The 17,273-nt window shown below is 41.0% G+C and overlaps 1 protein-coding gene across 18 annotated transcripts in view; it reads left to right on the top strand.

The window, feature by feature from the left end:
• The window catches only part of Elavl2 (ELAV like RNA binding protein 2), a 129,286-nt gene that overhangs the window by 108,790 nt on the left and 3,223 nt on the right, over positions 1–17,273 (top strand). For all 18 annotated transcript variants that reach the window (XM_075944964.1, XM_075944960.1, XM_075944969.1 and 15 more), the window contains 3 exons: positions 6,617–6,770; positions 10,166–10,391; positions 17,095–17,133. In XM_075944964.1, coding sequence (XP_075801079.1) covers positions 6,617–6,770; positions 10,166–10,391; positions 17,095–17,133 — 419 coding nt within the window. The remainder of the gene's footprint in view (positions 1–6,616; positions 6,771–10,165; positions 10,392–17,094; positions 17,134–17,273) is intronic.

Genomic DNA, 17,273 nt, shown 5'->3' with positions numbered 1-17,273 from the left:
TTCCTTTGAACTTTTGGCGCTCCCATTTAAAATTTATGGCTTGTCTTAACTTCTTTTAAACAAAATTTAATAAACTCTCCAAGTTAGTACATGATCATGGCATACTATCTTCATCCCAGTAAATGTGTGGTTGATACCAATGCATGCAAAGTAGTATAATGGTTATTTCTTGTTTTCAAAGAATCATGTCACTAATAAGACAGGATAATAGTAGGCTTGCCCTGTTTCAGTCAGTAGGTTTTGGTTTTTAGAGACAGGGTTTCTCTGGCTTTGGAGCCTGTCCTGGAACTCTCTTTGTAGACCAGGCTGGCCTCAAACTCACAGAGATCCACCTGTCTCTGTCTCCTGAGTGCTGAGATGTTGGGCCTGAGCCACCACCACCAGGCTTAGTCAGTATTTGAGAGGCAAGCACAATCAGTTCACTGTAGGTACAGGTAATGAAGCATGGATTTGGACTACAGTGCATGGGACTGGCAAGCATTGACTTTTATGTAGTAGTAGAGTAGATGACGTCTGCAGGAAGTTAGAATTGACTGAATTATAGGTGAGTTAGAGCAGCTTTTGTTCAACATGGGAAGCAGCGAAACAGGAATCTAGGGAAACTGTAATTTGAATTTATATAGAAAAGCTAGGCAGAGCTTTAAGTATAAAGGTCCAAGAAATTTTAAGTTACTCTAAAAGCAATTGGAAGTGCTCCAGGCATTTTAAACAGAGAATGACACCATCAAAAGTATTCTCTGTTATCTCTGAACTCAGTTGAGTTGAAGCAATCATTATTAATCATTGAACAAGTCTTATTTTAAATCAAATTTGGAGTTCTGTATTTTTTTCCACTAGTGGTGTTTTCTAACTTCTGTATCATGGAATATCAAAGGTAACTACACTAATGTGTAAGGCTTTTATAAGCCTTTTGCTAGAAGTAATTGTTTTCTTTAGCCCCAACATATTTGCTGGAGCCAGCCTTAACTCCGCTCTGTCAACCTCTCTCATTTGCCGCCTGTGGGAAAGCATGCTCTTCTTGAAAACGTAGTTTAGTATTGCCATCTCATATGCTTGGTTTGTGTTGAGGGGCGCCCCTGGTAGCATTTTGCATGTGGAAGCTGATCAAAGCCCACCTCTTCCCTTTGGGTACTTTTAAAGTCTGTGGCCTGAATTGTGTTCAGAGGCCCAATCTCTCAGTATGTGTTCTAAGTCTCTCAGGAAGAAGCCACACAGCAACCAACTGTTTAGCCATGGTGCTGCCATGACTCCCACTTACTCCAGCAAGAGCCAACTTGGATTTAGTGATAGGTGCTTTTGCCGATAGTCCCAGTCCTTTCACTGTATGATATGAAGAACAGTTCACTTGGAGAGTAAATGGGCATAATAATGACCTTTCCTACTCTTTTCAGTTAGAAGAAAATGAATAAGGCTTTTCAAAAATGTCTAAAGTGGCAAGCATTTAATTTTTCAAGTCTAATGTTTGTAGTTCTGGGTCAGTAGTTGACAAATGATAAAAGTTGTTCATTGATGATCTTGTCGGTGGGTGATTTCTCAGATGTACATGGTGTTAAAAGGAAGGGATTGCTTTGTTCATTTGTGGATCATACCACTTGAATCTGCCCGTATTAGCATCACTGTTTCCGATGTTCCTGTTGATGAATCAGAGATAAGGCAGTAGTGCTTTTGGACAGAATTGTTTCAGATGAGCTTCTGTAGACTGCAATAATGTCTAAGATACTAGGCTTCACATTTAATGAAGTATCAGTTCTTACCCAAGGATATTTTTCTTCCCTTTAGTTCTGTGTATTTTGATTAACGTGCTTCAGTAGCTCACTCTTAGTATATGTGTTACTCATATTTGCATGTTTAATGTGTAATTAGTTTTAGCTGATGATGATGAAGAAATGGGTTTTTAATTACAAAGAATATAGTGTGTTTCAGAGTACTCTGTTTTTGAGACCTTATCACTTTGGTAAGTTTTTTTTTTCTGTTTGTCCAGCATAGTCTCATTTGTGACGATCACTTTTGGAAGCCATTGGCTAGAGGGTCTCTTTGCCTGCTGCATCTCCCTCCTTTCTGCTTCCCTCAAGTAGCCTCAGCATTGCTTGTCTTGGTTTATTATATCACTTGTAGGCTTGTGAGAAATTCCAGAATAAACCTGAGTTTTAAATTGCTATCTTGGAAGCAGATTGGTGTTCAGTTTTTGTACTCCCTGTATCATCTTTAAATTTTTAAATTGCAGACGCTCTGGCTGCCTCTTAAATTAGATCCTTCACTTAGTAGTTTTGACATTTCATAACCTTGCTCCTCAGGCATTAAATATTCACCTGTTTAAATGGCACTGAAAATTTAAAATATAAACCCATATATTAATCCAGTAACTTAGATTGGAGATCAGCTCACATTTGCAGAAGGAAGAAGCTGTTGGCCCTTTCTAGGACATATGCTAGAGATTCATTGTATTGAAGTATTTCTAGTACAGAATTCAACTGGAAAAGAAAACCCACTTGAGCCATCTCTGAGGGAATTTAGTTTTAAAGACCCACAAGGGTTTTAGCACTTTGAGGATGGAGACACCCCTGTGTGGGTTGGTGCACAGGCAAGACATCCATACAGCTCCAAATTCACAGCAAAATCTGAGTGCTGACCACTGCTAATGATTACTAGGTAGGTTGGGCTGATAACTGATTTAAATCCCGACAGTGAGCATCTTCATCCTTCTCCAAGGATCTGAAGTGTACTTTGTATTTATAATCCTCTGAGATTGAGGAACTGTTTTCCTTTTCTTGGAAGGCAGAATGTTGTCAACAGTGATATTCCTGACAGAGCAAAGGGGGCTGCTTTAATTCTGAGAAACTTAACTGGTGCATTATGGGAGAAGGGTCAACACAGCCTATCTTCTTGGAAATTCCTAGGGGTAGTGTGTTTTATTTTTATGGCTTAGAGTGTGAAATAAATCTATTTTTAATTATGATGTACAATTTCTACATTTAATCTCAACTGGTGACCACTATTTTTAAGAAAAGCTACTTTGAAATACATTAATGCATATGACATAAAAATAACTGGCTTAGTGACATCTTTTCTGCTATCTTTGCTTAGTTTATGTATGTGTTTTAAGAAGCAGTCTAGAGTTGCTTGAAAATTCTGAACCTCTTACAACAAGTGAGCTGACACGCTAGCTTCAGTAGTGTGACACTGTGTGGAGAGAGTTGGAGCAGGAGAAAAAGCACAGAGCCGAGAAGATCAGTTGGCGAATCCAAAACTCTGTAGCAGCTGTGTATGACCTCAGGCATGGGATTTGAATTATCTTTACCTCTTCCGCCAGCCTTAATTTCTTTTTCTGTGCCCTGCCTGCCTCAGAAGATAGTTGAAGGCACAGAAAGAAAACTATTTGATCATGCTGTATATCTGACAAAAACCTAAGTGTGAACATGACTACATTGGTAAGCTGTGCTTGTTACCATCATGGGTTTTAGTGTAACCCATTATCTCTGTTCTACATATACTAGTGGAAACCAGTTCTCTGACAACGTTGTAGGGAGACTCTGTTTTAAGATTTGTCTTAGAGCTTTTAAAACATGATTTGAAATTAAATAATGTGAATTTAAATGTGAATTAAGCCTGCTATGGATGTTCACACCTCTCAGACCAAGCACCCACAACGCTGAGGCAGGAGACTTGACCTAATTCTGAGGCCAGCCTGGGCTAAAGAATGAAGTCCTATCTCAAAAGCCAAACCAAACAAAGACAAAAGCAAGTAAACAAAAGCATGGGCATTGAAGGCAGGGCAACTGATCCAGTATGCTTTCAGTTTTTTTTATATAATCACTAAATATAAGCCCTTTATCCTAAATATATCTCAGGATAACTTAAAGCACCTCACCCACACATGTCGGAGATGTACAAAGCAGTGCATGTCGCTGTGGGAGTGAAGGACTCTGGAAAGCCATGATGGACTCAGTTACTCTGAACTTAATCATGCGTCTTTCTTGACGTACTCATGTATGTAGAGGTGAATCATATTCATAGCACAGCCACCCTATTTTAGACTCGTAATGCCATGCAAACTAAAAAGTACTTATTTATTCTTAAGAACTACTTTTAAAAGTAAAATTCCGCAGTTTATGTGATGTAGGACTAGGGAGTTTGTCCCAAGTTAACAGGGTCTTCAGTGAATTGAATCTAGCTTTGAACTAGGCTCACTGATTGGACTCTCCCTGTGTATCCTAAGCTTGAGCCTCCTGACTGCGTCTCCGTTAGCCTCTCACTCATTGACAGTGCATAAATGCTTGTGACCGCCCTGTAGCCCATGGTGAGTGGCTCTTTCACAAAGAGAGCATTTCAGCCACATGGTCCAGAGCAGAGTGACTGCTGACTGGCTCCCTGCTGCAGAAATAAAGCCATGAATTTCTCAGTCTAGAAGTGGGGCAAGCGCCGGATTGTGTAGCCTCCTTAGATGATGACAAAGCAGTCTAGAAGAGAGCTTTGGTAGTCATGTGTTCTCACAAATTCAATCATACTTTAGTGGCTGTGGGACCATAGGTACAGAAGTCCCAAGGATGGATTTTTGCTAATATTATTTTGATCACTTCAAGGTTTCCTCCCCTTTTCCCTTTTCTTACAAGTGTTCATCACTAAGTAGCTAGGTGCAGAGGGAAAGAGTGTATGTGAATATTTTCCCTTTGTTCCTGCCAGATTCCTTTGTATAGGACAGGACACTGTAATGTGACTGTCAAATTAGACCTGGGAACAGCATCTGTATTTTCACTTGTTAGTGAGCAAACTGATAAGAATAGAGGTATTAAATGTAAGGGGTAAAAGATAACCAAGAACTACATAAATTAATATAAAACACGGCCTGTGTTTTCTTCTTTTGTTTTATTTCCTAGAAAGTTATTTTTAAAAGTTAACAAAGAACTGCAGGCATAAACCAGGAAGAAAATGTTTGATGCTTTAGTTACGAAAATATTAGTTTTGAGCAAAGATTCTATATTAGAGAAATCAGCATGATTAAAGGTGGGCACTACTTGGTAAAATAATCAGGCAGAAGTAATCATATTGTGTTAGTCTAGCAAGTCAATCCTAGAGTTAGATATGTTGGCTCTTTTTATGAATGATGCAGTAGACAAGCCATGTTACAAAATTTCTGTCGATGTAGTTGGCCAGTCCTGAAGAAATCACAGGCAAACCGAAGGGAATATGATGAGGAATTACTTAGGGGACAGGACACGTAGCTGTCTCAGTAATGCTTATATGATGGGCAGAGCAGGTATGGATTTCAGCTTGGACAAGAATCTGGATGAGATGATGGAGTGTACCATAAATGCATGTAGTGCTGTGGACTCACATCATCATGAGGGATCAGCACATAATTCTTGCATTGACCACATGCTGGTCATTTCTAAACATTATGAATCCAGTGATGAGCAAGACCTGAATAGTGATGATTATAAACTAATACAGGCTTTTTGTCTTCCATCTTGTACAAATTTGGAATTCTTTCATTAAAAGACTTTAAGTATAAGGAAGGCAGAAAGACTGTGAGAGCCAAGGGAATACTACAGGGCTGATACACGTAAGAACTCACAGACTACGGAGATGCACAAGACCCTCACAAGTTCAAGCTAGACAAATCCCATTGTGGAAACGGGAAATAAGCCCATGTAATTGGTACCTGCTGGGAGAGGGAAAGTCAGCTTTATCCAGTGGAGTGACATTGGGTATATCAACTACTCCAGGGCAGGCCTTATGCTCAGGAGGATTGGCCAACACAGAAGGGACTCCCTGCTTATATTCATGGGTGCTTCTGTCGTCAGGATGGTGTGATTTGTTGTCTGAGTGAGTAGAGAGGGTGGACCTGGGAAGAATTGGGAGAAGGGAAAGAATAAGATGAAATTATATTGTATGAAAAATTTTAAAAAAACTTATAGGAGGTTTTTTTTTGAGAGAACATTAAATAGCAGATAAAGTCATTGAAAACACTTGCTCTAAAAATGAAGGTTATGAAAACTTGTAAATGAGAAGACAGTGGATCAAGAAGGTTATGACTCCTTAGTGTATTTAAATCTCTGGGAGTTTGTGTAAGTGGCATTGACAAAAATTATAAGAAAACCTTCACGAATGTTTAAGTATTTTTAAATGTATACCACCATCTCCAGAGATAGTATAGTATGGAAAACAAGTCATAAGAATGCATCTGATGACTTCAAAATATGCTAAGTAGGAGTGATTGCTCCCACATCTCTTGCTTCCTGTTGGCCTGCTCCCCTTGGTGTACCATGCTGTGTGTGATATTGGTGTGCTGTGCTGTGTGTGATACTGGTCTGGTTCCGCTAGTGTGCTGTGTTGTGTGTAAATGTTCGTCTGCTCCCCTTGGTGTGCTGGGCTGTGTGTGATACTGGTCTCATTTGAGACCTCATAGATGCGCTTGGAGTAGATCTTCTCTTATTCACACAGAGAAATGGCATTGTCTTCTTGTCTGAAATGCGCCCCCGCTCCCATGAATAAACATCCTACTTATATTAAGGCCAGTGTTTGCTCTCTGCCCCTTATGGAGCAGTTATCCAGATAGGCATTGAGTTTCTGAAAGGAGTGAGTATATCAGTATGCTTAACCGTATTCCCCTTTTCAGGTTTCCTATGCTCGCCCAAGCTCAGCTTCTATCAGAGATGCAAACTTATATGTCAGCGGGCTTCCGAAAACCATGACCCAGAAGGAGCTGGAGCAGCTGTTTTCACAGTACGGACGCATCATTACTTCTCGCATTCTTGTCGACCAGGTCACTGGTAAGTGGGCAGTGGTTCTGGATAGTCTTGTGCTCTCTGATGGGCAGATTCTGAAAGTCTGTCTCCTCACACAGCAGCCTTGCCTCTAGAGCACATCAAAGGTGTATGTGGGCCAGAAAATGCAATTTTCTGCTGGAATTGTTCATAAATGTGCATGGACAGAAATAGATGGTGGAGTGGAGTGAGGCAAGCTTGAGTCATTTCCACCCCGAAGCTGCAGGTTTGAAGCCTGTTTCATGGCTTGTAATAAACTTATAGATGCTATAATCTTCATTTTCAAGCCTCTGTGTGAAAGAAGCCCCTGTCCTCCTTATAAACAATCTTTATTTTTGTGAAAAGCGAAATTCACTGCAGCAGGATGCAGCTGGTACTCTGAGTGAGGATGAGGCGGAATCCACTCTGGTGATTGCTGTGGAGGCAGTTTTCCTGGGCTCTGCTGTGCCTGCCACAGAGGCCTGCGTAAGAGCACAGAATTTTGAGTGGTAGCAATTTGTTTTATGCCTAATGCAACTTTTGACCAAATGAAATGAGAATAAGATGTTCATTAGGACTTTATACATAAGGGACACTTCTGCCAGCACTGCTAGCGAGCAGAAAGCTGCCGATATGGATTGCATTACAGATTTTTAGATTTTCTATATAAAAGCAACACTTGTCCTTTCCAAAACAGAATAAAAATAGAGAAATATGAAAAAGGAGGGGGCAGGAAGTCACCTGCAGGGCCTTATTTCCACGGCAGTCACATTGTAGTATCGTGTATCCCAATGTGTGGGTTTTTAGTGTAAGAAAGGGGCAGATTAACCCCAGAATAAAAATCAGGCCACAGTTTTCAGCTTCAGTTGTGAATTTGACCGGAGTGGTCTACTCTTCCGTTCTGTGTTGTTATTGGCTTCACAGGAAGTGCTCTTCTGTGCCTAGACTTCTGGGTAGAATCAACAGTGTGTACCCTTGCCTGGGAGAATGGCCTGTAGACTGTGCTGCCATGAGAAAGTCTGAAAGTGTGCAAGACTGGGCGTTAGCTGCAGTAGCTCTTCCGTTATCCCCCCAATTCATTCTAACACACTGTGCTGCATTGCACACAGTTTGTTAATGGGGCTCAATAAAATTCCAAGCATAGCCAATCAAACAAGATTTATTCTAAGCAGAAAATACCTTTTTGTTCATTGCATTTTTTTTAAAACAGAATTTTGTAGTCAACAAGAAGTTGGTGGACTTAGAGTAGGCTTCATCTGTGACATGGAAATTGTCTCTTTTCTTTAACAATGGACCTTCCGGAGTGTGAAGGATGATAGGTGGTCATTCTTAGTATGTCCTGAGTGTGGCCCATGCCTCCGGCACCAGCAGCCTACTGTAATGTTGCTAGAACTACAAATTCTGGGGTCCTACTCCAAATGTACTCAATCCTGAGGAAAGGCACCCCCCTACACACTCACACTCTTGAGAACAGGCACACACACACCCCACCACACCACACTCCTGAGGATAGTCCTCCCACACACACTCCTTAGGATAGGCACCCTCCACAGTCCTTAGGATAGGCAACGCCCCCCCCCCCCCACTCCTGAGGATATGCACCCCTCAGACACAGACACTCCTGAGGATAGGCACCTCACACTCCTGAGGATAGGCACCCCCCTACACATACACACTTTAAGTAGTCCCACCTGTGAGAATGCCATTTTTTAATCTGTGCTTTTCTAATGGAGCAGCCATTAGAATAAAATTTTAGTATTTTATTTTACTTTTTTCCCTGTGTGTTGTTCTTTTTGTCCTTTCTTTTTCCTTTTTCTTTTTTCCCCCATTTTTCTTTTTTGGAAATTCAAGAGATCTCTCTCTCTCTGACCAACCTGGCATCTCACACGGTAGCAAACCACCTGCTTCAGCCTGCTGAGAGCTGGAAATATGCTAGCTGGGATGATAATAGGAGCCAGTAGGTACATGAAAGGATATATTTATAATTATATCTTCTTCACTTAGAACTTTAAGAAAACACCTACACCGTCCCTGAAGCCCAGCAGCTTGTTATTCAGCCATCAGGTGTTTACTGTGCACATTGCACATCGTTTACACAGAACAAGACAAAGTGATTGAGTGTATCGGATTAAGCATACATGTAGAAAATGCCTTATTAACCTTAGAAAATTCTGAGCCTTCTCCAGGTGTAGTTGTAAGGCAAACAAACCTCCTTTATTTTTGAGGTTGCTCTAAGTCAAGATGGTCCAGGTTTTCTCAGTCGCCCCTCCTTTCTTCCCTGGCCCACCCACTTAGAAGTATCTACACTTTCCTACCGGCTAGTCTAAAACCCGTCCTGTTAGTATCTGGTTAGTTGCCAAGAAGGCATTTCTCTGCAGCTGCTTACGTTGTGTTGACCAGCTGTGATTACCTGCTCACCTGCCTGTGACAATTAAATGGGATGAGCTGAGAGTCACACGCTGCTGTTTCTCGTAAACCGGATAAGCCTCGTTCATGCCCTGCTTTGCCATTGTTGTCAGACAGGGAATGGCTCTCCACGGTTAAGAGCAGTGCTGGAGGTGCCAGGAAGCTTGTGGTCCTACTGATTTAACTTGGAAAATCCAGGTCCTTTTTTACCTTTTCCCCTGTGCAACATTACTTCTGTAATATATAGCTAAAGAGAAGCACAGCGGAGCTCAGAGGATGTGAAGACCCTCTTCAGCGGTTTTTTTTTCCTCGCATTTCTTTTTTGTTTTTCAAGAGAGGGTTTCTCTGTGTGCCTTGATGGTCCTGAATTTGCTCTGTAGACCAGGTTGACTTCAGAGATCCGCCTGCCCGAGTGCTGGGATTAAAGGTGTGCACCACCACAGCCTGTCTAGGTTTTGTTTTATTGAGAGACTTTCATGCTAAATGATGTGATAAGATGAATGTATTACTTAGAATTTTAGTTGAGCTCTATCTGCTCTCGAGTGTCTTTAGCAAATGCTTGGTTTGGTTTTTATTTCAAGGGAAGAGGCTGCCTTTCCAATAGCATGCTTTGAGAGCCAGAACTCAGGCAGCAGTTGGTGCTACTACAGAAAGCACAGGAGGCAGGAAGGAATGCAGGGGAAAAAAGCATGGGTTTATGTACTTTTGTGCTTTCTTGGCTTCTTGACAAGCACGTGATCAATAGTGAGAACTCACATTGTATAGGTCATTTCGTGCATTTATAAAAACCACAGAGAAACCCTGTCTCGAAAAAAAAAAAACAAAAAAAAAGGTGGAAAATTGAGATTCAAAGTTGAATTACTGAGGTAAAATTTTCTTCCTGATGTGATTTTTGTGGCAAATGTTATATGTGGGTGAAAAGATGTTCGTGAGAAGGAAAAATTAATTTATCCTTTCTTCTCTTCTTCCCCTCTCCTGCTCCCTCTTTCCCAAATCTTTACTTAAATCTACCTTAGGCATATCAAGGGGTGTAGGGTTTATTCGATTTGACAAGCGGATTGAGGCAGAAGAAGCTATCAAAGGCCTAAATGGCCAGAAACCTCCTGGTGCCACAGAGCCAATCACTGTAAAGTTTGCTAATAATCCAAGCCAAAAAACCAATCAGGCCATCCTTTCCCAGCTGTACCAGTCTCCAAACAGAAGGTACCCAGGACCGCTAGCTCAGCAGGCACAGCGTTTTAGGTAAGTCTGGTCCAGTTCTCGTGCCTAGCTACTAAACTGGAGGAGAATGTGCAGGTTTATTGTCAAGTAATTGTATCACCAAGATCTCTGCTTTGAGTTTGTCATTACTGTTGTTTTCTTTCTTTCTTTCTTTCTTTCTTTCTTTCTTTCTTTCTTTCTTTCTTTCTTTCTTTCTTGTTCTCGCTCTCTTTTTCTTTCTCATTAATGGGCACGGAGAAAACATACTTTGGGAAATATGAACTTTTGAAGGTGAGGACAATTAACTGTAAGAGCTGTTCTCCTCAGAAGTGATTTTGCCTCCAGGAGACATTTGACAAAGTGTAGACTCATTCGTGATGGCATAATTTGGGTGGAGATGTGACTCACATCTAGTGGGTAGAGTCCAGAGATGCTGCTACGCATCCTGCAGCAGACAGGATACCCAGCAGCCACAGGTGTCTGGACCCAAAGCCCAGCTTGAGAAAACCTGACCCACAGACGGTGAAGTCTGACATGCTGTCTTCCGTTTGAGAAGAATTTTTGTGTTTGAGCTGTTGAGCTCTTCCGGTTAGCTTTGTTTCATAATATAGACATTGTTAAAGATATTGACCTATGTGAAAACCCCGAGAATCTAAAAGTGGGCCCCCATCTCCTTTTGTTAAAGTTTATAGGTTGACAAACTTTAGTTGTAACAGTTTAGAGAAACAATATATTAAATTTTTCTGAGTCATGGTTTTTGCAACTGTGCCTCCTCTTTCTTTCCTTTCTCCTTGCCATCCCCCTCTCTTCTCTTTCTCATTTTCTTTGTTTTCAGCTCTTTAAAAATCTAAGTCATTTTCTGCACCATACAGAAAGTAGTGGTGGTCTGTGTGCTTATTCACTGAGTTACTGATGGGCATATACCCCAGTTCTCGAGTTAGCTGGTCCTTGAGCAAACAACCCGACCGTGAGTCATTCCGAGCATATCGGCGGCATGTGACAGAAGAATGTCTTGACGTTCAGTTAGGAACAGTGAGCTTGAGAGTTTTATGAACAAGTCACCCAGTTTTATTTCCCAGGATGTTGCAAATACTATTTGACCACGCGGTATGGTATAGCCACATTTCATCTAACGCCCAAGGTAATGTTTTTTAATAGCTACATGTAGATCCTTATTTTCTTCCTGAGACGAAATAGTTTATTAACCGATACACAAACTTTGTAAGATAGAGGACTAAACTTACGTGTTTTCCAGCCCCAGAATCATAGATTTTCCCCATTGGTGTATTGGAGTGTTGAAAAGAGAAGAAAAGAAAAAAAATATCCTAAAAATATTTAAGTATATTACTTAGGTGTAAAAAGAAATTTTCCGTAAATGCAAGGTTAAATACCTACTTAAGTTGGCATTCTCTCTGGGAGAATGATGGCTTGTCAAAGGTTGTGTTGACGAAGGCGATGAGCTCCCTAGTTCATGGAAGCATTAAGAAAAACAAAATATGCATCACCTTTGACCTTGGTTACAAGCAATGTCCACTGAAGGGCAGGGCAGGAAAGGCCGATGTGCCATCTGGCAATTCTTCTGCAGAAAGAACTCTCATAGCCCCCCCTCCCCCCGCTTCAGTGCCTGCTGCACGCCCTCTCTAGCATCTTTCTTGACCATTCACTTGTTGGTGTTTTTAAATGTAGTACAGGTTAGACTCCAGTGAGTTTTAGCAGTGTTTTCTAGTTGTCTTTCCCAGTTAGTTTTAGTTTGCTATTAGAAGAAAGCTGTATTGCCCTAGATTGATGTTTTATGTTTTCGATTAAAGCTGTAATTTTGTTTTGTTACTATTTGTTAGAGGAACCCTCTTAGCCTCTTAAGACTAGGCCAGAGGACCCATAGATAGCATTGAGACGCCTGATACACTGGCTAGGACATATGTGGGCAGCATGTGTTGGACGTCGGGCACCACAGCACCTAAATCTTCCTGCCCCTCTGTACGTGCCACGTACCTTTTATTTTTTGATGGGGTAAAGTTTTCCACGGTTGTCCTCATGATTAAGTTTAAAACTTTTAGCTTCTGTCCATCTTACATTACAAAAAGTCTTTCAATAGTATATATTATCATTACTTCTGAGATTCTTTAGCCTTTACAGAAAGACATTGTAGAAGAAGGGCATAAGGGGCATTAGTTGAAAGGAAAACCTGGCAGTAGTGATGGAAAGTACAGTAAGTGGAGGTTTGAGCTTGGAGTCCCAGCTATTCCAGAGGCTGAGGCAGAAGGGTCACTGGGAGCTGTGGACTGGATTGTGCAGTGCTCTTACTGTACTAAGTTTGACACCAGCTGGGCAGCCACAGAGGAGTAGCTGCCACCAGGTTACCCAGTGAGGGCAAAATGGGAGCCATCAGGAATTAGCACAGATTTTCTTTCCTCAGATCCTGTCCTCTCTCTCACCTCACTGTTCATGCCTATGCCCATCACCTCTGTCTGGGCGGTAAAAATATGAACTACCAGTGTGCAAGAGGATCTGTTGATCCTAGACTATGTTTTGGAAGAAGCTGAGTCTTCATTTCTACAATCCAAATTTATCCTGATGTGTAATTGGTGCTCTTTAAAGGTATCTTTAATTTGGCTGTCATTATCTTGAATTTCCTTGTGTTTTATCGATGAAAGTCGATCTTCTTTGAGCTTTTCAGACACTTGAATTAAGAGCTTGCAGTTTTGTTGGTACCTTGATCTTTTCTGTAGCTGAGGTCTATTTACACAGTTATTTCTTTATAATATTTGTTGTTCTAATGCCTTTGCTTTGAGTTTGCCACTGCCCAGTATGAATTTTAGAAAACTCATTGTGTATTTTTAATGTTATCTTGGTACCTTGACAGCTGAGAGAGGCTGGAGAATACAAGTTACATTAACAGTGAAAGGCTTTTCAGTACTCATGAAGATTAAAAAAAAAAGTAAAATTCCATGTAATAAGGATTAACTTTATAAGTGGACTTATGAGGTTTATGGATCAATCTGTATTAATAAATAGAATTATTTAAACATGAACACTGCTAATCTGATGGGCTTGTTGAAGTGTTTATAGTTTTCAAAATAAGACAGACTATTTATTTGGCTGGATAATGTAATTTTAGTCCATTAAGAATATTTTTAGTACAGTGTACCCGAATTAAACTGTACACAAAATTTTCTCATTCATTCTTGTGAGGTAGATTTATCTTTATTGAGTGGCCTGTGTTCTGGAGTCTTTGTGCACTTTTGAAGAACTCCTAGAGTCAGCCATTGGACTGAGCTTCAGGCATGTTGCTGATTCCATTAATTTGATCTCATGTTGGAAGACACAGACATCAAACGTCCTAAGTAATTTTCCTCATTCTTAGATGCCATGTGATTGCATAAGGAAACGTGTTAATGAGCTTGTGTTGGTTAACTTCAAGCTAACTGGTGCTCTGTGCTTTGGAGAGGTTTGATAATTCTTCCAGTGTCCGAAATTGTGTTTTCTTACTTACTGTCTTTTTCACATATTATATCTGTCTTTAATTGATTTTTTAAAATTTCTCTTTCAGTATGGTCTTTCCTTAACCTACCAGCTGAATAACATGAAAATCAGGCAGATACCTTAGTTTTATGCTGCATTCCTAAATACTCAGTTTTGAAATGAAGATGCTCTCACTGATAGAAAATTCTATTAAAAGTATTGCCTAGAAATAATCTGAATTCCATTATCCTGGTGATAGGAAAATGTTACCAATGTCTTCTGTGCATGTAAAATGTGCACGCAGCTTGTGCTTCTATAGCAGCGAACTTTAAACTGTGAATTCTAATCAAACATACAAAGAGAGGATAAAGGGGCTGGAGAAATGGCTCGGCGGTTAAGAGCACTGGCTACTTTTCCAGAGGTCCTGAGTTCAATTCCCAGCAACCACATGGTGGCTCACAACCATCTACAGTGAAGTCTGGCATCCTCGTCCAGGCTGCAAGCAGAACACTGTACATAATAAATACATTTTTTAAACAGATAGGATAAAGATGAAATAGATATCTATCAAATATAGTAATGTACTGATAATTGTTATACTGGTATATTGACCTAATGTATCTTAGTAAATAAGATCTTTAAGTAAGATTCATAAAGTGTTAATATTTACCACCTTGACTTTTCTGGCTGCATGTAAGAGATGTTGAATTGACTTGTGTCTAAACACCTGATGTGGTTTCTGTGAGAAGTAAGGGAAATAACTCGTTTTATTTTGTTTCTTTTAGTTTTCCTCACTGAATTTTCAACCTAATTTCCCTTCTCCTGGGGATCTTTCTTTAAGTAAAGGATGTCTTAAGGGAAGCTAGGTTTTTCTATCTAGTCTTCCAAATAATGTGTTATTTGTAAATTGGATTATATCCCAGCTTACGATTGGGTAGGGGTGACATTGGTTGCCCTCGCAGAGAAACTCAGACTTCCTTGTGGAGCTTATGATACTCTGGAGAGTAGATGCCAATATTGGTGCAGCCTATATGTTAAATATAATTTAAGAGCATTCTGGTTTTAAATAGCAAAATATACACACAATTGACTCCTTAACTTCTACTCCTATGGTGTAGCCGTCATCTGTGTGCGGCCTAAGTCACTGCAGAGACCTCTAGACTGGGCTCCATTTCCAGCCTTAGGTTATCCTTGTAGGAGAGTCCTTGAGCTGTGGGATGTGGAGTGAAGGAATGAAGCTGTGCCAGGGGTACTGTGACATTTTCTCCTGGAGCTGCACAGTTTCTAATTTGCTGCCTGCTGCTGGACAAAGGCTGTTCCATGTCCATATGACGTGCCCACTGTCTGCTCTACATTCAGATGGGACACATAGACGTATGGCAGTGGGGACAAGGGAAATGGGTTTCGGCTGCGTGGAGTCAGCCAGCTGCTGTGCCAGGGCTGTTTACTGGAGTAGCATCCACCCCTCTGCTGATGAGGAGAGAAAAAGAGGGGGGGGGGAGGAAGAGGGAGAATGAGAATTTCCAAGGACTCAATTTCCTCTACAATTGGGAGATGAATGAAGGACTCAATTTCTTATACATTTGGGAGATGAATGAAGATCAAGCGATCATATAAGACTCCACAGGTTGGGCAGCTATGAGGCCCATCAAGGTGTTCTAGGGTTGTGGGATGGGATAGAGGTGGGAACCGAGACATCTATCCCTCAGTGTGTATAGCTCGCTCCCATGGCAGGTTTGCTTTCCATCCTTTCTTATAAACAGACACATTTAAAGAAATTTCTATGTTGGGAGTTGGTTGCTCTCTCCTAAGTGGGTGGAGGGGAAATGGAGCTTCTGAATTTCATCCATTGGTCACTTTTGACAGCAACCTCAGTATGTTCATCTGTCCCAGAGGTACCGTTTGTCAAATGCATCCCATATCTATCATTCCAGCAATTTGATGAACTTTCGTATCAGACCGCTTTGTGATTGGTGTTGCGGATTTGCATCCATTTATCCTAGTGTTTGTAACCTTGGTTTTTTGTATATAAAGGCATGGCAGCTTTACTCATCTCCACTCTGCAGAACACAAAGTCCTGTGACAGTCTGCGCTCTTCACACCTGCTCCACGCTTTGTGTGTGCAAATATTCTCACCCAGTCTGCCTTCTGGGTAGTTTACATACCTGCATTAAGTGATGGATGATACTTTTGGTAACCATTGCTTTTATACATAATCAGCAGGTATGCGGAGCCCAGGCTAGTGGTCTGTGCTAAGTGGTACATATGAGAGGGTCACGGAGCATGGCAGATCCAAATAGATGAAGGAAGATCTCGTGCCACTGTGATTTGTTCTCTTGTCTTACACTTTGCATTAGAGCAACTCAACACTTCGTTTTCACTTTTTTTTTTTCAAAACACACAAATGCTCAGTGGAGATAGAGATTAGGATGTGCAAGGACAACATTCTTCCCTATCCGAAAGGCCAGAAGGAATACATGGCTTTTCTAAAACTGAGAGGAGTGGTTTTTCTTATGTGCTCTGCTGTGTGCATGGGTTTGACAGAAAGGCTGATACCCACCCCACATAGCCTTTTACTGGTGTTAGAAGACAAAATAATTGTGCCTCACCTCTAACCTGGGGCTGTCTTTGGAGAGTGGGGAACACTCTCACAGTAGGGTGGCTAAATATGCATTAGGCATGCTTGCTCCTCACATGTAATTTATTGATAAATTCTAGAAACCCTGACACACCCTCAGTAGTATTGACATTGAGAAAGCAGGATGAAACAAATTCTGTAAAGCCAAGTTTGTCCATAAAATCCAGCGCACTTGTAATTCTTTGTCTTTGATTGTTGAAGGTCAAACTGCTCTGACGTCACTAGCCTTGTGAGCTTGGGCTAGTTAAGCTTTGTGTGCTTCAGCATCCTCAGGAACCCATGACATGGTTGCAAGTAGAAGGGTGGGAATTTATACAAGTACTGGTCAGTTCCAGGAGCACTCTAGTACTCGCTGGTAGGAAGTCAGATGTTAGCTGTTCTAACGCCTTCGCATTTTGTTTCTGGCTCTTTCCTTGGATGACCACTGCTTTTTTTCTTTGCTGCACTGACCCTGTAGCAATAGCCAATATTCTACAACAGTGGGTACCCATTCTCTCATGAATGGTTAAAGGCCCAGTGTCTTGAGACATCATATATATTTTGTGCACAATTATCCCCTTGGAAGGTGGCAGTAATGAGCCTAGCTTTCATGAACTTCAAGGGGGAAAATGAAACACTGAAGTTTGCTAAATGTGTGTTTTGCAGGTTGGACAATCTGCTCAATATGGCTTATGGAGTGAAGAGGTAATGACACAGGTTCATGATACTCATAATCCCTTCCCACAACTGATTAATTTCTTTGATTTGGGGAGCAGTATTTCCACCTTCATAGTTTATGTTGGGTTTTCTTTTGCATGTTACTGCCTTCTGTAAAACTGATTCTG

Source organism: Microtus pennsylvanicus, chromosome 13, assembly GCF_037038515.1.
Source record: "Microtus pennsylvanicus isolate mMicPen1 chromosome 13, mMicPen1.hap1, whole genome shotgun sequence".
Classification (NCBI taxonomy): Eukaryota; Metazoa; Chordata; class Mammalia; order Rodentia; family Cricetidae; genus Microtus; species Microtus pennsylvanicus.
Note: the sequence above shows the minus strand (reverse complement) of the source record. Positions and strands in the feature narration are given on the sequence as shown.